The sequence below is a fragment of the Chelonoidis abingdonii genome, chromosome 12 (genome assembly GCF_003597395.2).
Source record: "Chelonoidis abingdonii isolate Lonesome George chromosome 12, CheloAbing_2.0, whole genome shotgun sequence".
NCBI classification, from domain to species: Eukaryota; Metazoa; Chordata; order Testudines; family Testudinidae; genus Chelonoidis; species Chelonoidis abingdonii.
Window position 1 is genome coordinate 3818055 of NC_133780.1, and position 25039 is coordinate 3843093.

At 44.7% G+C, this 25039-nt stretch overlaps 2 protein-coding genes across 2 annotated transcripts in view; one reads left to right on the forward strand and one right to left on the reverse strand.

The window, feature by feature from the left end:
* The window catches only part of LOC116829199 (C-type lectin domain family 2 member D-like), a 287968-nt gene that overhangs the window by 232762 nt on the left and 30167 nt on the right, over positions 1-25039 (reverse strand). The gene's annotated exons all lie outside the window — the stretch shown is intronic.
* Positions 4613-15000, forward strand: LOC116829181 (killer cell lectin-like receptor subfamily B member 1B allele B). The gene is made up of 6 exons (XM_075071525.1): positions 4613-4757; positions 10126-10224; positions 10594-10707; positions 12849-13003; positions 13335-13444; positions 14295-15000. Exons 1-6 carry the CDS (start codon positions 4613-4615, stop codon positions 14413-14415), a joined length of 744 nt encoding a protein of 247 aa, XP_074927626.1. The 3' UTR covers positions 14416-15000.

Genomic DNA, 25039 nt, shown 5'->3' on the forward strand with positions numbered 1-25039 from the left:
AGAGGGCGGGACCGGGTTCCCCCCAAACCTCCCAACTCCTTATCAAACACAGGAGGAGCTGACCCAGACTGTGGGTTCCACAAGAGGGGAAGATCACTGAGGTGAACAAATCCGCCAATAAGCGCAGGACCCACCAAGGTAGAGGAGGAACTTTGTCACACCTCCTATAAAACACTGGCCAGAGATCTGCCCCAAAATAATTCCTAGAGCAGATCTCTTAGAAAAAAAACAACTGATCTTGACTTAAACATGGTCAGTGAGAGAGAATCCACCACGATGCTTGGTAAGTTGTTCCAGTGGTTAATTACTCTCAACTGTTAAAAATGTACACCTTATTTCCTGTCTGAACTTGTCTAGCATCAAATTCCAGCCATTGGATCATGTCAGACCTTTCTCTGCTGGACTGAAGAGCCCATTATTAAATATTTGTTCTTCCTGTAGGTACTTCTAGATTGTAATCAAGTCACCCCTGAAGCTTCTCTTTGTTTAGATATATAGATCAAGCTCCTTGAGTTTATCACTACAAGGCATATTTTTTAATCTTTAATCATTTTTATGGATTTCTTGGAACACTTTCCAATTTATGACCATCCTTCTTAAATTGTGGACATCAGAACTGGACACAGGATTCCAGCAGCTGTCACATCAGTGTCAAATACAGAGGTAAGATAACCTCTCTATACCTACTCTAGATTCCCCTCTTTATGCACCCTAGGATCGCATTAGCCCTTTTGGCCAGTGTTGCACTGGGAGCTCATGTAGAGATGACTTCCACAATGACCCCCAAATCTCTTTGAGTCGCTGCTTCCCAGGAGAGAGTCCCCTGTTCTCTAATCATGCCCTGCAGACTTTGTTCCTAGCTGTATACATTTACATGTAGCCATATTAAAATGCATATTGTTCGTTTGTGCCCAGCTTACCAAGTGATCCAGATAGTTCTGTATCAATGACCTGTTCACTTCATTGATTACCACTCCCCCAATTTTTGTATAATCCTGTGATGATTTAATGTTTTCTTCCAGGTCATTTTTATTAACGTTAAATAGTGTGGGTCCAAGAACCGAACCCTGCAGGACCCCTCTGGGAACAGATCGGCTGGATGATGATTCCCCATTTATAACTACACGTTGAGACATATCCATTAGCCAGCTTTTAATCCATCTAATGTTTGCCATGTTAATTTTATAGCTCTCTAGTTTTTTAAATCAAAATGTCACTTGGTACCAAGTCAAACATAAGTATGTTACGTCAACTCTATTACATTTATCAACTAAACTTGTAATGTCAACAAAAAAACATATCAAGTTATTTTGTCAGGATCTATTTTCCATAAACCCTTATTCATTAGCATTGATTATATTACCTTCCATTAATTCTTTGTTAATAGATTAATTAACTAGTCCTGGTAAAGTTCCCCCTGCTGGACACTCACCAGGCTTCTGTGGTTGGGTCCTATCATGCTAGACCCTTGTGCTGTAAGCTACTTGACTCTGAGCAGGCCTCAGCACGCTCTCATTCACTGGCTTCTCTGACGTGTTCCCTGGACACAGGCAGTATGTCTATTGCCCCTTCATGGAAATGGGACCTTGTGGTCCAGTTACCCTAAGGCCCCAGGACTAGTACTGACCCCCACATAGACATCCCAGTAGCTTAAGCACTTTTCTACAGAGGTCTGACCCTATGGGTATTTGGGTTTACAGTTTACCTCTCCTGCGGAGTGTGATAGTTGAAGCATGTAACACAGAGGCTTTGCAAATGGCTCCCAAACCAATCACTGTTCTTTTAGGTAGCTCCAGAGATGTACAGCTCTTATCAAAACACTAAAACATCTATACACCGTTCTTGTTTCACTTTCCTCACCATGCTGGAGTGTTTGTCGTGATTTGGGGGAGTATCCTTTCAGGGTTCCAAGTCCCCTCCTCTGTACCTCTCTCCTCATGACTTCTCCTCTGGAACGTGCAGTCTGCTCTTTCCTCCTGCCTGCTTCTTTTGACCTTGGCTGGTCCCACAGTCAAAGAAGGTGCCCTCTGCTACAAAAGCATGCCTCTCTGTTCCTCTCTCCTGCTCAAACTTCCTTTGTCTCAGAGTCCTTCTGAGTCTTTAGAGAAAATCAGCACCTGGTTTCTTTGTTTTCCTGTTTGTGGACTTTCTATTCTCTAAAACCCAGTCCCTTCAGACCATCTGGGTCAAACTGGTTCTCCCATATCAGACACCCTCCTTAGCATACTCATAGTTTGGTCAGAGACGAGGTATTATGGTTAATGATTTATTTTATTTATTCTATAGGTTCTTCCTGACCATGGAAGGAAAGGAAGAGGGGGTGTTATACATCCTGCCAGACACATTGAGGCATTAATGATACAGAAATTTCATAAAATTAACCAAAGATTATAAATTGTACATAGACAGATTCCCCGAATCATCTCAATTACATTTCTCAAGGAATGTGGCAGGTGTGCTTCTCCGAAGGAGGTGTTGATTATTTCCATGAATAGTGAGCATAGCTGTTCCTACCTGACTTGTAACAGCGAGGAGGGGCATGAATCTGTTTCACAGCTTGTATCTCAAACATTTTTCAGGGCTTCTTGAGGGAGGCAATCTCAGGGATGGTGGGATGAATAATACAATCTGGTGAGCAATGGAATTTTCTTTCCCAGTCAGCTCCATTCATACATATTTGGTTGATTTTATCAGTGAAGCATGTTGACAGTTCTTCACAGCAGTTGACGCCTGGATCTGATGTCTGGGCTATGCAGCCTGGATCGCTTAGCCAGTTTACCGTGCAAAATAGCTCCATTGACCATGATTCTGCTGCAAGGATCTTGGAGGATCAGAAGGGGATGTTTTAAAGCCTCCTTTACTGCAGTGCTGTAGTCATTAGGATTTCTGTACAGAGGGGTGGATTTGCTGCAGTAACAGGAGGGGTACGAGGGATGAACAGAGAAGTCAGGAGGAGACACCTCTGGAGCTGCAGATTTATCAACCAGGTAGTTAATAAACAAATGTTACTAGCAAGTGCTATGTGAGATGTAGAGGTGCCGGCATTACTGCATAAGACCAGTTTCCTCCAACCGTACTTACTTGTCAGGTCACTGTGTGACTAGGGAACCTGATTATTTTCCTGTGAGCAAAATTTCTGCAGAACCTTGGCTGACTCCTATAGTCCAGGGATCAGACACAGGGCTCTGTCCTGTGAAGTGCTGAGCACCCTTTCCTCCCATTATTTCAGTAGGATGTCACTCAGTGCCTTGTAGTCCTAGTGCAACAGAGCAGCTTTTCCCTGGGTCAGGTGTAGGTTGCAAAGGAAGTGCTATTACAAGAGTCTGAATATCTCAAAGGAATGATACTAATGATGTTATTGCAGGTTTAGCCATTGGCCTTCATTTAAGCCGTGGTGGTTCTCAAACTTTTGCACTGGTGACCCCTTTCCCACACGAAGCCTCTGAGTGCTGCCACCCCCTTATCAATTAAAAACACTTTTTTGTATCTTTAACACTGTTATAAATGCTGGAGGCAAAGCAGGGTTTGGAGTGGAGGTTGACAGCTTGTGATCCTGATGTAGTAACCTGGCGACCCACTGAGGGTTCCCAACCCCCAGTTTGAGAGCCCCCGATTTAAGATAAGTTAAGAAAAGCCCTGGCTAGGATGATTTAGTTGTGGTTGGTCCTGCTTTGAGCAGAGGGTTGGACTAGATGACCTCCTGAGGTCTCTTCCAACTCTAATCTTCTATGATTCTATAATCACAAGTCCCTACTTAAGACAAAGGTGGACGTGAGCATTGTGTGGGAGAAGGCTCCACCATGTATTGTTTGGCCAGAGATATATGTGTGTGTGTATGTGTGAAGAGAAGCATGAGACAGAGCAGAGACAGTGAAACCGGGGGTGGAAGGTGAGAGGGGAACAGATGCAGCCTCAACAACAAGCCATTGGAAGCATGGTTTGCCCAGGGGAGTAGCCTAGAGAGAGGATTTGGGTTGGAAAGCTGAAATGAGTTTTGGACCTGTGAACAAGGACAATGGCTCCTGTTTAGTTCCTCCTGTGTTTGGGGAAACAGGACTTTGTACATTCTTTGTAAATAAGATTGCATCAGAGGTAATGGCCTCTATCAGCAATTTCTCTTCCTAACTGGAACAACCCACAAAGCTCCCAACTTTGAGTAGACAGTCAGGTTAAAAGGGGTAACAGTGTAGAAACTGAGTAGAATAGCTAAAGAGAGGGATATTACTGTCCCTATTGATGAGATAAATTAAAGACATCTGTCTCCAATGGGAAATATGAATTGTAATTAAAAAGTTCTTATTTTTCAATCTGTTTTCCAGTTTTATGCGATGATAAGAATTTCTCATCTTAAAATATCCAGAGCTTCCGAACCAAACATAACAGGGAGCAGCTTTCTTTTAATATAGGAAAAATCAACGGTTCATCTGATCCCAGTACCTGCTCTAATGTATTGAGAGAATGTCTCAGATTAGCTGGTGCAATTGTACATCAAACACTTTATCTCTAGTGCCTGGATTTCTCTCTTAGCTTGCTAGGAAAGAAGAAAGTCAAAACCTTCTGATACACACTTCCTCTTACTGGATACGTCGGTCATCTTGGTTCATGCATAAATATGAGGCAACTCTTAGACAGTCTGCCTTCTTGTACCTTCTCATCTTCCTGTGCACTTGCCATGGCTGGAGAAATAGTATATGCTGATTTATACATTCCTGGAGCTTTTCCCACTTCAAAGTCACAGCATCCAGCTCAGCACCCCAGTAAGTGTATTATTTAGCTTCTTAGTTTTGTAGCAGTATGCTCTCTTTTTTTGGTTTGAATTTCACTTTTTGGGTGTTTTTTTTGTTTGTTTTTGTTTTTACTGGTAGCACAGATATTTAAAGAAAGATTTTCTAGAAACAAAATGCAGGTGGGAGTCTCTATGTTCCGTTTGTATGTAAGGACTCAGCAAATATGAGGTAATTTACCACCTGTCAGAACTAGGAACTGAATCTCTTCAATGTAATATTGTAAATTTTACTTTAATGTTAATACAGAGTGTCACAGAAATCTTCAGAGCTACTGACAGTCTGTACATGTAAACTCCATGTGAAGAACAATACAGCTTTATTTTATGGCATTTTTATACATATTTCATAAACACTTGGGGGTGGATATTCATGCTGTATTGACGATGCAGTACATAGTGTAATGGGGTAAGTCAGAGGTAAAGAGCAATGCACTGGTCAAGTCTTGAGAAGACTGAACACAAGGAATCTGGGAGACTCGATTCAGTGTCTTTCATTTATTCTTGGAGAGAACGTTATATCACACAGATCAGGGAGAAGAGACTGGATTTGGAAAATTGCTGAGAAATCAGTGCAGAGGGTGATGGAGGTGATTCCACATGGTGAGGGAAGTGAGGAAGAAAGGATTCATGAAGAGGCAAATAGGGAGACTGAAGTCTAGTATCCCAGGTTAGGAAATAGGTGAGGAGAAGAGACAGAGATGAAGGGCAACTTGGTCAATAAAGGATGAAGAAAACAGTGGGGGATGCAGCAGGGGATTGTACTGGTTTCTGAAAAGACCTGGATAGGGAGGATTTGTGAGGAATCAAGTCATTACACTTCAGAGCAATTAAACTTTAGACAACTCTTAAGAAAGATGATCACAGTAGGAAGAAGAGGAAGAAAAATAATAGCTTTCAGTGTTCCAGGAATAATGAATATACAAGGAACAGTAAACTAAACTTAAAAGGATGTAAAATGTAAATATATAAATCATAGTATAATTTTTTACAAGACTCACCTGAAAAAGTTAGTATCTGGAGATAAAAAATCCTAATAATATAATAAAACAGTAAATATATTAGCTATTTTCAGAGTATATTTTCTATAAATAGAGTCAGGCTACTAATGAGAGGCCATTTTAGATGACTATTATGCTGTTAATCTTAGAATCAAAATATATAAAGCTGATATTTCAGTTGACGAGCAAATTAAATACTAATAGTTCAGATATTTTATCACTCAGTCTGTATATAGTACAGTATATGCAGGATTACATATAAAAAGTTAAAAACCATTACTTAGTTTGCACAATGAAGCATCCTAAAGTTAGGACATGCCAGACATACAGTTGCTGGTACAACCTTAATTCTGCCCCACTGTGCAACCATCTTGTGTATTCTATGAGGCAGGGATCCTTTAGAAAAAAAGTAGTCTTTAATTACATGGACATACATTGTCATAATCGATATGCACAAGGGAACAAAGAAGTTTCCTGAAGCAATTGTAAATCTGGCATTTCTTAACTTTTGAGTGCTTGACTTTGCAATCTAAATAACATTCTTTTGAGAAAAAACAACGAGGAGTCCTTGTGGCACCTTAGAGACTAACAAATGCATTTGGGCATAAGCTTTTGTGGGCTGTAATGCATCTGATGAAGTGGGTTATAGCCCATGAAAGCTTATGCCCAAATGAATTTGTTAGTCTCTAAGTTGCCGCAAGGACTCCTTGTTGTTTTTGCTGATACACACTAACATGGCTACCCCTCTGAAATCATTCTTTTGGGAGTCTTCTTTGTATGTAATTTACTAGATTTTTTTTTAAAGGAAAAGGGTAAAACCAAATTCTGTTATGTGCCACTGTAGCAACCCCCATCATGTATTTTCAGCAAAGTTTGAACCCTGAAGGTTCAGCACTGCAGCACAAACTGCTACTGCTTGAACAACAAGACTAATTTAATTAGCTGGCTGCAGCAAAAGACTTATCACAGAGGGAGGAAATAGACCACTGGGTTCAGGTGTTGGTTTGTGGTATGGCTCTTGGGGGAGCCCAGTCCATGCCAGATCTCTCTCCTTTCAAGCCTCCCAGAGTTGGAACTCCTGTCCCTTGTGATGCATCCAGGACACTGGGGTCATGGGCTGGGTCCTGGATGCTGTTGGGGAAAACCTGACCAGGCTCTCTGCCCCCAGGGAGTTGGAGGAGCTCCAGCCCCATGTGGTGCCCCCTGGGGCTGGAAAATGGAAATGGGTTGCTGTGGCCAGGAGGTGGGTCCCTACACATGTCCTTTACTTTCCTTGGAATCTGGAGCTTAAACTGTGGAGCCACAGTAGTTACATTTGTCAAAGAGTTTCTAGTATAAGCCTAATTTTTTAACACCATCTCTAACCTCTCCCCCTCTTTTTATCCTGAGATGTGTTAATTTGCTTCCAAACAAGAATTTTTTTTTAAAATATGAAGTTAATTTAACAAATCATTTAATTATTTTAATTAAAAAACAGATTCAGCTTTTTACTATTTTAAAAATACACCATTTTTTGTCCACTTATGTCTCTAGAACATCTTGTTCTATTAAGGTCATAAGTTTTATTTATTGAGTCTCACTGAGAACTCTCACATAAGATGAACTTTTATGAATAACGGGCTACAGTTTTTAAAGTTACTTGAAGTTAAGTTCTTTGATATTGAAAGCAGTGAAGTCTCCTGTTGTGATTACAAACTCAGTGGAGCCTAGAGACTGTTGCTCTTTATTTTAAATTATGTTTTTAAGTCTCTAACCCTCTTTCTCTTTGAAGACAGCCTTGAAAATGTAAAGTGATTTCTAGGGTTTACTTCATGGTAGATTTTCTAACTTTTTTACAGTAGGAAAATATCAGAACCATTTTAAAAGCACCAAACATTAGAATGTCAAGAAGTGAACAGTTAAGGGACTGAGCATGTTCTCTCTGCCACGGTCCATTGACCATTTTCTAAATCCTTCCCTCACAGCCTTTTTGCACCATCTGACCAACTATCACTTTCTTCCCTAAAATTTGAAAACTATGTTCAAGTGTCAACATAGCAAGTTACTAGGAGACTAGTTTCCCATTCAAAGACTTTACTGTTCAAGGGATTTAAAAACTGAATCATGTTCAGAAATTATTCTGCAGATTTGAATAATGAAGTCAAGATAGTCACAATCTGCTTGCAGATGTAAAGAGAAAGAGAGGTGACCTCTAATTATTTTCTCAACTCAAGTTATACCTTTCCCATGACAAGAAGACGCTGCTATACAACATGAATAGTCATAAATTTGACAGAATATGCAAAAGGAAGGTGATGCAAGGGATCTTTCCTCCAAGAATTTTCAAGCCCCATCAGTCACTGATGCGAGTCAGATATTCAGGAATCTGTTCACACCTTAATGGAGACGACAAACCCAAACCTCCTGCCCCAGTAGAAATATAGATTTTGGTGGAAGCTCCATCAGCCACTGTCAGCTCCAATTCTGGTGCCTCATTGATCAGCATTGGCACTGGCCTAGCCTACTGTCCCTCCACACCGGTGTCTGAGACGATGACATGTGGGACAGTGATACTTCCAGGACATGGAAGAATCTCCATTTGGGGACACTACTATGCCATTGTCCTGCATGAAAATATAGTCTTTCTGTAGTGCCACCTCCTGGCGACTAGACAGTTTCAAGAGCATCTCGGGAAGAGGACCAATCCTCTGGAGCTCAAGATAGGTACTTCTGCAGTGGAGCTGTTCAATATTCTGCAGGCCCAGGTGAAAGCAAATTGTTCTCCCACCAGTCAGGGGCTGACAAATCTTACAAAGGACATTTGGCTGACTCTTGTGCTTTTTCCCCTGGTCTCTAAGAGAACAGGCCAGTGTATCCTGTTCCATCAGAAAGATGTCAGTTCCTTCAGCAATACCATACCCCCAACTCTGTGATAGTGTCAGTGGCCCAGGACAGGCCCAGAACCTTGCCTTCTGCTCTCACAAACAGGGAAAGGAAAAGATTTATCTCCTTTGGTTGTAGGGAATATTCCTCAGGCTGTCTAGGAATGCAAGTCTTGAGTTACCAACCAGTAATGTCCAGGTAGAGCTATGCTCACTGGGATACCCTGAACCCCTCTTGGTGTCTCTTCCAGAGGAACAGAAGCAGGTGGCTAGGGCGCTGGTACTGGAGGGGCTGTCAAATGGGTAAACATCCTCTTAACATAGCATATGATGCCTTAGATACCAATACAAGGGCTGTGGCCACTGGGATAGTCCTGCGTAGATGTTCCTGACCCCACTGCCCAGCCCTCATTACAGCAGCCCAGTGTAGGATAGAAGATCTGCCTTTTAAGGGCCAGTGAGAAGATCTGGAGAAGATCAAATCTACTCTTTGCCAGAAGTTGGGAACGGGTGACAGAGGATGGATTATTTGATGATTTCCTGTTCTGTTCATTCCCTCTGAGGCACCTGGCACTGGCACTGTCGGAAGAGAGGACACTGAGTTAGACAGACCTTTGGTCTGAGCCAGTATGACCATGCTTATTAGAAGCATATGTACCCCCCAGTCAGAGAATTATCTGAACCTTGACAGGTTTCAAAGGGAGGGCTCAGCAACGATGTCTCTCAGGTGTATTGCTCACTAAGGAGGTTCCAACCTCTCTCCGCAGTGGCAGTGGGAGGGGACCTCGAAAGCACAAGAACAAACTCTTTCAGCGTTCTTCATCACAGTCCTCCTCCTCTGCCTACAAGCAGCTGGTTTCATGGGACACTCAGGAGCCAAACAAGTCTCTAGCACCTTCCCCTCTGACATTCTCTGTACTCTTCTGAATGGGGAGATTTCAGCAAACCAGTAAAGTGCCTGAAACCATTATTGCTTATTGCTAAAAGCAGCCAAGTCAGCAGACCAAACAGTGGCCATGCAGCAGGCTTAGCTTAACCAAGGCAGGAGGGGAGGGGGTTTTGAGTGCCACAGAAAAGGCAGCTTGTCCCCACATCTTTCCTGTTAAAAATTGTGTTGAAGTAGCTATACATGCATTTTAGGGGCCTCAAGGCTGCAAACTCTGGGGAAAAAAACCCACACCTGGTTAATCAATAATCAGAAGGAAACCTCTTGCTTGACCGTTGATGTGAACTTGCTAACAAGTAAACATTAGTTATCTCTGGTATTTTCTTCAGCTTTCCTCTACTTCTATCTAGTTGGACAATTAATGTTGCCCTTGTGAGGGTGATGTGGCCTCAGAGTTTTAAACTCTGTGCGTGATCATTTTCCTCCTCATATTAATGAGCCTGAACTTAATCCTTATCTCCAGCTGAGCAGCCTCCAAGGGAGAAGTTTCCGTGTTTCATTATGAATCTTTACACTAGATTTTGACTCTTGCAGAAATCCCTCAGTGCCCACGCTGGCATCGGATGGCTCTATGGCTTGGATGGGCCGGGAACATCATCCTAGCGGCAGCTGTGATTGCGCTTGGTGTTTGGGGTGAGTATCTCAGCGCCACAGATCCATTGGCTCGGCGAATTCTCCTCTTCCCCTGCAATTCCATTTAGATTCTATTTTTTGGCCTCCAAAACATTTCTGAATAAATTACCAGGCATTTCATCACTGCCATAGACATCAAAAGTGTTACATAAACAAAGTAGAGTTGAGAGCTTGATACATGAAACATGCATTATTTGACTGTAACAGCTCCACTGTAAGAAGTGCAAAAATGTGGAATGAACCTTACAATGGATAATGAGTCAGATTCCATCTCACGCTGCTTGTCTGTCCCCATTGTAACTTGATAGATTTCCCACAGTATTTGGTGAATTGATACTTTTTACCTTTTATTACACGATCCTTGTGAAGGTCAGACTGGAAGCCCAAGAACAACAAATGGAACTGAATGTAATTCCTGCCTGAAGGATTGCCAGTCTTGTTCGAATCAAAATTTGTATCCAAAGCCAGACAACAACTCAACAGGTAACTGTATCTTCTATTCTTTGTACTCTTTGCAACGTTGTGTCCACCTGGAAGAACTCTCATTCCAAACTTACTGATTGAAAATTCAGCTACTGGGTCACAATAACTTATACATAGCTGAGATGTTCCAGAGCTTCATCTTCCTGTCTTTATTTTTCTTGTCATTTGTTCTGTTTGATGGCTGCAAAATAAATACTACAACTGGCTGAAACATATCTGATTCTTAATCAGAAAAGAGGGTTTTGTCAAATTTTATTTTTCATGATATAATTTATTTTTCAATTTTCTGAAATTTTTCCAAAGGGAAAATTTTCAGAGAAAAACTAAATATTTAGTTTCAAAATCTTGACCTTTTCCCCACTTTCCTATACATTTTATCTTTTCACATCTCTTCTCCAGTGGAGAGAAAAATAGGAGAGAAAGCAAAAAAGGAGAAAACCATCTGATAATTTGCCAGGGAAAATCTCACTTTTCAGGCAGCTCTGTTAAATAAATTTTCAGCTGTTGTGCAGAGTAGTAGGAGTGATATCTAGTGGTCATTCAAAGTACTTCCAATGTGTACAAAACAAGCACATTTTATATCCTTTCACTTACCATTGTAGTGTGATCACATGTGGGGTGAAACTTGCTAGCTATTTAGTAGCACACATCATTATGCAATACCACAGCAGAGGAAGTGAAAAACAATTCCAAATCCCAGGTAGTTTCAAATATTTTTGCATGGTGCAGCATATTGTAACACAGAGCACCTAATGGATGCCTGCCTTCCCATGTGTAAACTCCCAGACCCCACCCTCCTCACCTCCATTTTGTAATCCAATAACATCCCAATGGCAACTACAGAAGTTGCTCATAGAAAAGTAGTACACCTCTATCCTGATATAACACTGTCCTCAGGAGCCAAAAAATCTTACTGCATTATAGGTGAAACCGCGTTATATCGAATTAGCTTTGATCCACTGGAGTGCACAACCCTGCCTCCCCGGAGCAGTGCTTTACTGTGTTATATATGAATTTGTGTTATATTGGGTCACGTTATATCGGGGTAGAGATGTACTGGGAGAGCATTACATGTAATTGTTGCTATCTTGTAGTGAGATACAGCAGCTGGAAACAAGGAGAAGCCGGGCACATGTGACCTGTCAGCTTTCATGGAGCACCTACAAGCACCCCATAGACTATAATTTGGAAATATTTGCCACATCCAGTTGAAATTTCCAGAGAGATTTTTAGGGAGGAAAAAATGTAGTTACACAAGCTGGTAAATCCTCTGTTAGTCAAAAGAGGATACTGGGATTTTAATGATCACAAGTGTAGACATAGCCAGAGTGGGGTAGTGTCAGAGCTGGGTTTAGAACCCAGGTGTTCAGCCTCCCTACTCCACCACCAGATAGCACTGGCTTTCCCTATACTGACTTTTGAGGCACTGAGTACAGGTATTCAGGATGTGCATGTGAAGATTTTAGGTGAGGCTTGTAACACCACGTGGTAGCAGCAATCCAGGACGCTAAAGACCCATCTGTTATGTGCCCTGAATGACACAGGGGTCCGGTGGAGAAAACTGGTACGTGACTATGTAATTACGGACTGGATCATAATGCATATGCACAAGGGAACCCAACAGAGATTGCACAGGCAACCTTAATTCTGACACTTCCTAACTTTTGAGTGCTTGACTTTGCAACCGCAATACTGTTCTTGTAAGGTGGTTTTGTGTGTGTTTGTGTGTGTGATCAGCACGCAGCCCTCAGCACTTCCTATGAGAATCCCTTACCTCCCTCCTACTACTTTTAAAGTGCTCCAGAAGTGGTTCAGCAGAGAAGGTGACAGTTTTGTCGTATCTTTCATTTCAGCGGTTCGATGCTCCTTGGGGGGGAAATGCATCGTGTGATACTGAACCTGTAAAATGTGAATTGTGTGCCTGAGCTTATGAATTCCTATTCACATTACAGCTCTGCCAGAGCACCTCTCTCCTGACCCACACTTCCAGTGAACCTTTCCTCAAACAAACAATGAATAAAGAGAAATGTCTTGGCTGAGAATGTTTATCGTTTGAAGGCCCCTCGTGAACACAGGGAAGCTCAACATTGTTCAGAAGCTTCCAGCCCATGTAATCCTGCCTGTTCCATGTCTATTTCTAGAGGGCTGTGGGTGCAAACTGTGCCCAGCTGACTGGCTGCTGCACAAGAACAAGTGCTATTGGGTCTCTAAAGAAAGTAAAACGTGGAGTGAGAGTCATGAGGACTGCTCAGCAAAGAGTTCTCAGATGCTGGTGATCCAAGACAAGGAGGAGATGGTACAGTAAATAAAAATGGCTTAACCCACCCCTTGAGAGATGAGTGTCGCTAGTCATAATGTAATACAATGGGCTTGCAGCAAAACAACAATGCCCCTGCTGTATGGCATTTGGCTTAAGAAAAATCTATTCCAGAGCACATTAAAATATTATTGATATGTGGAGGGGAAGGAAAGGATGAGACTGGGAAAGGGAAACATCAGAAATTTGGTTTATATCTATTGCAGAACTGTGTAGCAGGTTCTCTTCCTTCATTTGCCGAGAGAGCAAAGAAGCCAGAGAATCACAGCAGGTTATATTCACCCAGACTCCTCTATCCTGTCACTTACAGGCGTATGTACTGAGTATTCCACAACTGAACCTGGTCTGGCTTGGACTCAGTGTTACATCCCCAGAGAGGAAATGGACCTGGGTGGACGGCTCCACGTTCAATGAAACACTGTGAGTGTTCAAGGTTCCTATTTTAGCTTTGAAACTGAGTGTGACTTGATTGGTGCACAAGTGGGAACACAAGGTTAGTGCTCTCTAGCGCTAGCAGGAGCAGAGGCTGTCTGTGAGCACAAGTACAGTTAAGCACCAGGCAGAGTCCTCCCCATGGAGAGATGGTCAGTCTCAAGCCCTCGTGTGCTTGCAAGACCACAGGATAAAGGGAGGTCAGGCCAGGGTCTGTTTGGAGAATGGGCATGTCTGGGAAGACACTAGTTTAAGCACAATCCTTGTCTTGCTGAAGAGGCACTTAGCTGTTCAAGCCTATGTTAGCTCTCAGCTGTGCTGCTCTGCCTGAGTAAGGTGGCCCTTGTCCAGCAATGTGCTCGTTAATGGAGGGTCAGGGTCCCCTCTCCTGCTGAGCAGCACATTTTACCTTCACCAGGGCTGCAATGGGGGTGGGGAAAGTGGTGGTATTTTCCCAAGCCCCACCCACCAACTAAGCTCCACCCACTTCAGACACCACTCAGTGCACATGACACAGTTGTACAAAATAGAACCACACGGGTGCTGCTGGGCTCCTCGGCTTGGCTCCCCAGCAGTGGGGTTTGAACACACCCACGGGCAGCGTTGGTCAATCATCACAGTGGATTTTGCAAGTGGACAAGTGTTTTCCAGCACTGAACTGAGCCTCCCCAGCTCCTTTCCCACTCTGGGAGGCACGTTACTAACTAGGACTCTGTAGAAAAGTAGGGATGAAGGAAGCTAGTGTGGAAAGAGGCCATCGCTCCAAACAAGGGATAGCTGCTAAAGATCTTGCTTAGTAAAACTAAACACCCAGTGATTCCTGTTCTTTGTTCCCCAGGTTCCAGCTAACAGGCGCTGCTGACGGGGAGAGCTGTGGGATGATCAAAGGGAACCGCACTATTTCGGAAACCTGCAAGGCGGTAGCTAAATGGATTTGTGAGAAAGTTGCCCTGAAATAAGCAGTCACACCAGTGAGCTGCACTTGCGTAACTGAAATGGCAAGCACTCTTGTTTATTTTCTAAAAGAAAAACACATTTGCTAATTAAAGAATTCTAAAGCCTCCGACAAACTCATTTTCCAAGGCAGATCCAGTCACTTGTTCCTCAGTATCTGGGTCTGATTTCATGAGGAGCTGGCTGCCTCCTGGACATCGTGTGTGAGCAGACACTCTTGGCTCTTAGGAACAGTTTGAAAATTAAAAGTCATAAAGCACCAATGTCACTTTTGGAGACCTACGTGCCATCTGGCCACATCTCAGAAAGGCACCGTTTTGAACATTCTTCCGCCCTGCCCCACTTTCAGCCATAGCCTCTAATTCTGTGGCAGATTTAGGTGAAAAAGCGCCAGTTTGTATTCCCACATCTGGTAGTTGCTTACCATTTATGCACCCAAATCTGGGCACACAATAGTTCTTGTCACAGATCCACAGGGTCTGGTCTATGCCCAGCCCGTAACTAGCACCTTTACTAGGCTGGGTCTGGCCCATAGCCTCCAGGACTCTGAAACTGGGCTCTCAGCACCAGCTATTCCTCTCTCTCCCTCTCTCTCTGTGGCTCCCTGCAGATTCCAGTCTCCTACGGGAGGCTTGTGTACGCTGTACCCCTGCAGCACACACTGCTTGCAGTATTTGCAGCAACACCAGGCAGCCTTTTCAAAACAAGGTAACAATTTATAAGTCACCTGGCTACAGAATCTGTAAGTCCTCAGAGCAGCATAGAAAGGCAAAGGTTAAGGCCTGGTCCCCAGTGGCCAAGCCAGTGCCATCAGCCAGTCGAGCTGGCATGGGATCCATTTTTGTCTCTGTCTCCTTATCAGTCCCAAGTGTGAGATCCTCTGTCTTCCCAGAGGCCAGCCCTTCTCCCAGCCTTCACCTTTCCCCTTTGTTCTCTAGCTGGGGCCTTTGTCCTGCTTCTCTTCCAAGATGTGACAGGGGAAATGTCCTTTGTTTTAGTTGGTGTTTGCTAGGCCTGAACATCACGGCCAGTGGGTTCCCATTGCCTTTCCAAATTTTCCATTGATTTGAGTCACTTTCTACCAGTCCTTTAATGACCCCCTTCATACCATCCCAGACAGCTGTGTGACACAAACACCTCCTGTCTCTTAATCTGCCCCCAAGAACAGATTTAACCCATTTGCACCCCCTGGGTAGCAATGCAAAGCACACAGGGAAACTGAGGCACACAGGTGTCAAAATATTATGGAAAATGCCCACTATAATAATGATTGGAGATATCCTATCTCCTAGAACTGGAAGGGACCCTGAAAGGTCATTGAGTCCAGCCCCCTGCCTTCACTAGCAGGACCAAGTACTGATTTTGCCCCCAATCCCTCAGTGGCCCCCTCAAGGATTGAAATCACAACCCTGGGTTTAGTGGGCCAATGCACAAACCACTGAGCTATCCCTCCACTTACTTTGTTGTGGTATTTACCCCCAAAAACACCCTTGTAGGTACAGTTCTTTGTGTGCTAATCTAAAGTCCGCAGTGAGACTTCCCATTGGAAAATCCGATCCTAATCTTTGCAGACGCTGCTCTGGGAATTCACAGGATTCAGAGCTGGCACTTGCTAGCCATTGAGAGTCACCCTCTGCCCATAAACTGCTCCTCCAGCCTGACTGTCCAGTTTTTCTCATGGTGGGGGCAGGGCAGGGGAATGTCACTGACTTACAGTGTCTGTGCTATGCTCTAACCTTCCATCAGTCTCCTGCTAGTAACTACTTTAGTGTCCTGGACCCCAACAATCCCCACTGTTCTGCAACAGCTGGCCTGTCACCTCAACGACTCTGAAACTGGGGCCTTGGGGCCCAAGCAATCCATTTGGCAAGCTGAACTGAGGTAGGGTCCTGTTCAGACTTTCCTCTCCAGGGTGCAGTGCCCTCAGTGAACATCTGCAGTGACCCCAGGCAGCCTTACCAACATAAGGTACCAATTCATCAGTCATCTGCAATATAGAAGCTGAAAGGCTGTAGGCTAGCATAAAAGAGATAGTCTTAGACCAGAGATCAGATGGGGCAGGGTCCCATGGGTTCACCATGCCCTGCTTCCCATGGACTCCACCTTTGTTCTGAACTGACTCCAGCAGCAACCTAGCCCCTTTGTTCTCCAGGCTCAGGTGCCTCAGCTTCCCCTTTGGCAGTGTGACGTTGCACTCCATATGCTTATGAATGTAAATATAATATAATTGGAATATGCTTTACACAAAGATCTTTTGTAAATTATGATTACAAAGCTTATAATCTACAGAGTGTGGTCATCCTATTTGTATGAATGTGTCATTCTTGAATCTAAAACTAGAAATATGAAATATTACTCTGAAGCCCTATTTTATGCAAAGTGTGGGCCATTAATGGTGGCTTGGAATCTTAATGGCTCCAATTAACTAGGACAATTGATTGTGAATGGCTCTGTTTACTTGCAAAACTTCCCGGGTATATGCAGGCCAGTGCTGGAAGGATGAAGGCTGGGGTCTCACAGGACATGTGACCATGTCACATGATACTGGAATCCATCTTAAACCTGGTGCTTTTCTATTTAGAAGGAAAGTTGGGAACCCAGAGAGAGACAAAGGATTCCCACCTTGTGCTAAAGCTATAAAAGGGGGTGGAGCAGAACAAAGGGGTCCAATCATGTGAAATCCCTGGCTTTTCACCTAATATGCCTGCTGGAACTAACAAGCTCTGCACCAGGTGAAAGGATTGGGCCCAGACTAGGAAGGAGTCTACTCTGTGAAAGAAGCTTATTGGAACATCTCTGAGGGTGAGATTTTACCTGTATTCAATTTCTTAATGTATTAAGCTTAAACTTGCATGTTTTGTTTTATTTTGCTTAGTAACTTACTTTGTTCTGTCTGCTATTACTTGAAACCACATAAATCCTTCTTTTTATACTTAATAAAATCACTGTTCTTTATTAATTAACCCAGAGTATGTGATTAATATCTGGGGGAGCAAACAGCTGTGCATACCTCTCTATCAGTGCTTTATAGAGAGTGGACAATTTACCCTGTTTAAGTTTTATACACAGTAAAATGGATTTATTTGGGGTTTGGATCCCAGTGGGAACTGGGTGTCTGGGTGCTGGAGATAGGTGACCTGCTGAACAGTTTTTGGTTAAAGTCTGCAGCTTTGGGGGCGTGGACCAGACCTGGGTCTGTGTTTGCAGCTGGCAGGCGTGTCTGGCTCAACAAGGCAGGGTTCTGGAGTCCCAGGCTGACAGGAAAAATGGGCTCAAAGGCAAATTCAGCACATGAAGGTGACAGTTGCAAGGGGGTCTCTGTGACCAAACCCATCACAGGTAGGTGTTCATGCCCAGACATTGAGGTTTCCATTGTTCTGTAGGGTCTCCCATTCAACCATATGGATTGGAACCTAGACAGCCCTAATGGCTCCATGTCACAAACACCACCTGCTTTCTATGGCCCAGGGGAAACACTTAAGCCCCCTACATTTATTGTTCATAAAAGTAAATTCCCACTTTCATCACAGGGGGCTATGGTGGTAGATGGGGAAGAAAAAATGGGCAGGGAGGGAGGGGAGCCTGCAGCAGGAGCCCCAGAAGCTGGCAGGACCAAGCTTCTGCCCCGGCAGCTTCCCAGCCCTGGAGCCTCCTGTCATTTGGGGACCCCATGCCAGGACACCCTGTGTTTTACTGTAAATCTGTCTCTGCATGGGGGGGAAGGGTCTGGAAGAGCAGGGATCTGTCTGTGGGGGACAGACTGGCTGTTAGTCAGGGATGGGGCGGGGCGGGAAGATCAGGGCTCTATCTGTGGGGGACAGACTGGCAGTTAGTTGGGGATGTGGAGGGGAGTCGGAAAGAGCGGGGCTCTGTGGGGGGACAGACTGGCAGTTAGGGATGTGGGGGGGTTGGGAAGAGCGGGGCTCTGTCTGTGGGGGACAGACGTGGCCAGTTAGGTTGTGGGGGGGGGGTCGGGAAGAGCAGGGTTCTGTCTGTGGGGGACAGACTGGCAGTTAGTCAGGGATGTGGGGGGAGGATCAAGAAGAGCTGGGGCTCTGTGGGGGACAGACTAGCAGTTAGTCAGGGACGTGGGGGAGGTCGGGAAGAGTGGGCCTCTGTATATGGAGGACACTGGTAGTTAGGGATGTGGGGGCAACGGTATGGAAGAGCGGAGCTCTGTCTGAGACACAGACCTGCACTCAAATTCATAATAGATGGATGGAAGTTTCTGTAAGAGCAACTTCCATTAGTGCAGAACCGACTGTCAGCCAGGCATATGGGGAGAAGGAAGGTTCTGGAAGTGCCGAGTTCTGTTTGTGAAGCTGTGGGCAGGGGAGGAAGGGGGAGATACTGGCAGTAAGCAGGGGTGTCTCCAGGCCTAGCACTCCAAGCGTGTGCTTGGGGCAGCGTGGGGGGCTTTCTGCCATCGCCACGAGGGTGGCAGGCAGGCTACCTTCCGCAGCTTGCCTGCGGGAGGTCTGCTGGTCCTGCGGCTTCGGCAGACCTCCCGCAGGCATGGCTGCGGGAGGTCCGCTGAAGCCGCGGGACCAGCGGACCCTCTGCAGGCAAGCCACTGAACTCAGCCTGCTTGCCGTGCTTGGGGCGGCGAAATGCCTAGAGCTGCCCTGGCAGTAAGTCAGTGAAGGGGACAGTGGAGGAAAGTTTGTGACAGAGCTCGGCTCATGGGATGGGGGCCTGTGGGTGGTGGGGAATTGATTGGCAGTTAGGGATATCACGGGGCTGTGGAGGGGAATGGGGAAGATTTTGGCAGGCCTGGGGCAGTTAATAAGGTGGAGGCAGAGGACAGACTAGCAGGGCGGCAGGTCAGGGATGGTGTGTGGAGGACAGCTTTGAGAAGTAATGGGGTTTATCAGTGAAGCACAGACTAAATGGGCATCAGGAGTATAGAGATGGAAGGTTCTGGAAGAGCTTGGTTTTGTTGGGGACAGAGCCTGACAGTTAATCAGGGATTGTGGAGTCAGGGGCTAGAAGGTTCTGCCGGAGCCAGGGCAGTTCCAGGAGGTGGTGGTGGGATGGGGGTGCGGTAAAGAATAAACCGGCAGTTAGTCAGGAATAGCACAGGGGGATGGGAAGGAAGCTCTGGGCTCTTAATTTTGGGCAGACAGTCAGTCAGGGGTGTTTTTGTAGGGATGGAAGATTCTGGAAGAGCAAGAGTCTGACTGTGGATGAGAAACAGAATGTGGGGTAGAGGGTAGGAATGGGAGGCTCTTGCAGAGTCAGAGGAGTTACTAAGGAGGTACAAACATGTGAACAACTGAGAACGCGTTCTGGCAATGCATGAACAGTAAATAGATCGGTGGTTAGCAAAGCTGGTTGAAATTTTCATTGCGAGCCTCTTTTTGTTAAGTCTTTTTTATCAAAACTAAAATGGGGAAAAAATTAAGTTTACCTCGGTATTGCATTTTTGTCTAAAAGCCAGAATTTATTGATGTTTCAGTTGCCAGAACGTGCAAATTCTTCCATTTTCAATCAAAACCTGAAAGCTTGATTTAAACAAGGTTTTTTTGTTGTGTTGAAATTTTTCACCAATGAAAGTAGTTTTCAGTCAGTTCTATCAGTTATTGCAGGATATCACAGCACCTGGAGAAGCGGCAATTAGCTGAAGGGAAATGCTCCAGAAGTACTGGATAGAGCAGAGCAGGGTAGGGAATAGTTTTCCCATCCTGTGAGAATTTCTGCAGTCTTTGAAGTCTTGCAATCCTGAATCACAATAAAAAATCAAAATCCAAAAATTTTCATGAATCTGGAGGAGAAAAAAAAATATTCAGGTCAGTTGAAACACTTGATATTTGACCTTTCACCTTTTTTAAACTATAAATTAACTAAAATTTCAAAACAAAAAGTTGTTTTGAATCAAAAAATGAATCTTCATTTTGACAACATCACAATAGGACACTTCAGATACAAAACTTTCTCACATTTCTTTCAAATCAGGAGGTTTGTCTCAAAACTAATCCTTCCTGCAAATAGTTTTGGTTTTTCTCATTTGAAAAACTTTGGAAAATTTCCAGCCAGCTCTAGTGCTGGGGCAGCTCCAAGGGTAGGGACTGACAGATTAGTCAGGGGAATTGCAGAGGCCAGGAGAGGGTGGGAGAATTTTTGGTAGAGTTGTAGAGTGACTATATGTCCCATTTTGGCAGAGATGGTCCCTTTTTTTAAGCCCTGTCCTAACTGTTTTCACAAAAGTGGGCATTTGTCCCATTTGTTCTTGCCAACTTGATCAGTTAGCAAGAGCAGACAGGACAAATGCCCACTTTTGTCAAAAAATTGGGGTGTGGAGGAACTTCCAGTGGGAGGGGGGGTGAGCGGCGATTCCAGTCCTGTGCAGGAGCATCTCCAGCCATAGCCTTGCATGCGGGCGGGGGGGCAGGCAGGGTGTTTGGGCGAGCAGCAATGCCAGCCCCAGCCTCACACAGAGGGATGGGGCAAACAGGGCTCAGATTAACAGTGATGCCAGCCCAAGCCTCAGGGATGGGGGGCAGGGCTCAGGCCTGCTCTGCTGCCAGGCCCTGCTCTGAGGGTGGGAGGAAGGGGGCAGGGCTTGGGTAAGCCCTGTGGGGTGGGAACTCGTGTGTGGATTGGGCCAGCCCTGGGGCTCGGGAATGCTCCGACTAGCCCCATGTGGTGTCCCATTTTCCCTTTGGTAAATATGGTTACCCAATCGAGTTGAGGGTTGCAGTGTGCCAGTTTACTTTAGTCCTGTCCAGTTACCTCTGATTGGGGTCTCCCTGCAAATTCTCCTTTGTATCTGCGACTGCCTTAAAGCTCTGATAAGCTTTCCTTCATCTGTTCCCTGCCCTGCATCAGCTGGTGACACCCTCACACCTGCAGCATGTGGATTGTGGAGTCAGGAGGTGGAACTAAACTGCAGCTTTCCAAATGGTGAGTGGGGAGGGGAGATGGGGAACTGGTTCTGGGCTGTAACTGGGTGCAGTCAGCCAAGACCGAGATTTGAGATCTAGGTGATTGCTCTGACTACTGAGTAGGGGAAAATAAGGGAATGGGGCCTAGGACACTACTGGCAATCAGTCAAGGACATTGTGGGGACCTGAGGCTGGGAGAAGGGGTTGGTCAGGTTGGGTCCATGGACGCTAACTTCCACCATGTTGGATGTCTCCAAATCCAGTCAACACTATTGCGTTGTATACTGTAGTGAACTGGGCTAGAGCTTTATAACTGATATCACATGCAGCATGCCTAGAATCTGAATGGTTGTTTGTGTAGGAACTAAATGTGTTTAATTCCAGTGTTCTTAACCTGCTAAAAACTTGCTTGCTAGGAAGTGTTACCCTTGTCATTTGGACTATATAAGGCCAATAATTTTCCATCTCTAATATTCAGGACTGTGATTCTTAGCCTTGTCAGTAACTCGCTTCACTTCAGCTGTAATAAGCTGCTTAGAAGCATAATTATTTCAAATCAGAAACTTAAAAGTAACTAGAAGACTTATACGCATTTAAAGATCTTAGAGGAAAACAGGATTGCAGATCTTCTATGCCACTACTGACCAACCCTAATGTAACAACAGGATGCCTGAACTAGTAGTGTTAATAGATCATTAGCTAGCTGTCCTTCTAAGGCCAGGGCTACACTAGAAACTTTTGCCAGTATAGTACTGTCTGTCAGGGGTGAGACTTTTTATCGTGATGTCTCTATTCTATACTGGCAAAGTCCTAGGTATAGATGCGGTTATATCAACATAAAAGTACTTTTGATGGTATATATTATTTTGCTCGGGGAACTGCTATAAGCTCTACTGGCAAAAACACTTTTTTGCTATTATAAACTGCATTTACGCTAGGAGGGTTTGCTGGTATAGCTTTACTGGCAAACGTCTTCTAGTGTACACATGGCATAAGTTTATTTCTGAATCAATGTCCTAGCAAGGTGCTACTGATGCTGTGGTAATGGAAGAGGTGGTCTTGTTTTAAAAAGTAACTCGGGTGCTTTGTATTGCTGTATTGGCAGCTTTATACATAAAATGTAATGCTAAGCTCCTGCTCACTTTTTGCCTGCTAAGCCAGATTTTCAAAAATATGTAGTATCGCCCTCCACATTGCATATCTTCCTCCACATTGAGGAAGAGGGTGAATTTCATAAAACCTTTGGGTTTATACCCCTTAAAAGGAGTGGGCTCAAGAGTGTTGGGGTGAGCTCCTAAGGCTGTATCTTTCCAGAGCAGATCTCTGTCTCTCTGTGCAGCTGGGTGTGGCCTTGCCTGCAGGGGCGGCTCCAGGAACCAGCGCAGCAAGCGCATGCCTGGGGCGGCAAGCCGCACGGGGCAGCCTGCCAGTTGCCATGTGGGCGGCAGTCAGGCAGCCTTTGGCAGCATGCCTGCGGGAAGTCTGCCAGTCCTGCAGGACTGGTGGCAATTTGGCAGCAGGTACACCAAAGGCGTGGGACCAGCTGACCTCCTGCAGAAACGCCGCCAAATCCACGTGACCAGCAAACCACCCGCAGGCGTGCCACTGAAGGTTGCCTGACTGCCATGCTTGGGGCGACAAAAAACATAGAGCCGTCCCTGCCTCCCTGTGTGCTTGGCTGGAATGGGCTTGTGAACCTAACACAGCCAGGCCAGGTAAAGGGGACCAGGCTGGCGGAATAGGCTGACTCAGTGGCACCCTAGCACATCAGATCAAAAGGCCCAAACCCATCACATCTACCCAACTTCTTGGGTTTGTGGGAGTTTTTTTCATTAAAGCAAAGATTTTGTTAATGGAAAAATATACTGAAGCAAAATATTCCAAGTGACCTTATAGCCTACCTATTAAACATGTCAGGATTTTGTGTGCACAATCTAGTCTGAGGTTTAGGTTGGGTAAATTGACTTTTGAAAATTGGCCCTATATTGAAATAAGGACTGCAGGATTAGATGCTCTAATGCAGGGGTTGGCAACCTCTGGCATGCAGCTTGCCAGGGTAAGCACCCTGGTGGGCCAGGCCATTTTGTTTATCTGCCGCGTTGGCAGGTTCAGCCGATTGCGGTTCCCACTGACTGCGGTTCGCTGTCACAGGCCAATGGGGGCTGCGGGAAGCGATGCGAGCAGAGAGATGTGCTGGCTGCAGCTTCCCACCACTCCCATTGGCCTGGAACAGTGAACTGCGACCAGTGGGAGCCACAATCGGCCGAACCCTCTGGACGCAGCAGATAAACAAACTGGCCTGGCCTGCCAGGGTGCTTACCCTGGAGATCCACATGCCAGAGGTTGCTGACCCCTGCTCTAATGTATAGAGTCATTCACGGCAATTGTCTCTGGCATAAAACGTTTAATATACAGCAACATTATACATCGCTTTAGATCAAGATACGAAGAACAATATGGTAACTGCATTGCTGTAATTAGAATATTTTTTTCTTCAGCTGCCATTCATGGCAATATCCATGCAGTAATATGACTAATTTAATGGGCATTGTATACTGAGAACTTACTGTAAAGAGATTTAGACTCTATAGGCATTTCTTAACTGACTATACCACCTCAAGATAGGCTTGATGTGGTTAAACATCTTGATATTGTCCCTCTAAATCTATTCTCTCATCCAGTAACTTTCATTTGAGTGGGCATTAAACCTATTCATTTAAATGTAGTTCTGCAAAACTTTCTCCAGTTTACTTCTTTTCAACAAAAGGAAATGCAGGGTGTCAACAATGCAACTGTACACTTCAATGTGCAGTACCTCAAGCTCCTCAGCTCAGCTGCCTTTTTATAAAAACATCTTAATACTGGTTAGTTCATGGAATAGACTTGTTTATTTACTACTAGCAAAAGCCTGTGTGACCATGCATACCTGTGCTACCACTTGGTAACCACTAATATGGCACATTTCTTTGCTGCCTGCCTCTGCTAAGCAACCAGAGCACTTGCTGCTAGCTGTTCTGCACAGTCTCTCAGAATGTTTCCACAGAGCTTAAAGTTTTGTTTAAAAATGCACAGTTGCTTCCAGCTACATGCTGTTGTGGTGCTGTTCACTTTAAAGCTTTGGTTTTCAAACTGTAAGGTGTGCTCTCCTGGGTTACAAAACAAGTGTGAGGACCTGACTGGTTAACAATGCTGAGTCCCCTACTCTACCTCTTGCAGCTGCTGCCAGGCTGGAAGAAGGAGGAGGAAGGAGGAACAAATATAGTACCTGTATTTAAGAGGAGGGCAGAAACAATCCAGAAAACTGAAGGCTCATTAGTTTGACCTCAGTTATATGCGAGGTCTTAGAAGAAATTTTGGGAAAGTAATTAAAGACAGAGGTAAATGGCAAATTTTGATAAAATACAACATGGTTTTACAAAAGGTAAATTTGCCAAACAGCCAGACCAGCCTGATCTGTCTTTGAGAAGATAACCACTCTTTTAAACAAAGAAAATGAAAGAGATCTAATCTGCCTGGAATTTGGTAAAGCATTTGATACAATTCCATATGGGAAATCAGTTAAATTGGAGAGGCTGGGGATTAATATGAAAATCAAAAGGAGAGTAAGGAACTGGATAAAGGGGAGACTATCCTGGGTCATACTGAAGAGTGAATTGTCAGTAGGGTGACCAGAAGAAAATATTGGGACACAGTGGGGGGAGCGGGGGGAATCCTGCCGATGGAGGAAAAAAAACAAACAAAAAAA

Coding starts and splice junctions, on each gene's coding strand:
- LOC116829181 (XM_075071525.1), top strand. CDS start 4,613: ATGAGGCAACTCTTAGACAGTCTGCCTTCTTGTACCTTCTCATCTTCC. Junction 4,758..10,125: donor GCATCCAGCTCAGCACCCCA/GTAAGTGTATTA, acceptor TGACTCTTGCAG/AAATCCCTCAGTGCCCACGC. Junction 10,708..12,848: donor GCCAGACAACAACTCAACAG/GTAACTGTATCT, acceptor GTCTATTTCTAG/AGGGCTGTGGGTGCAAACTG.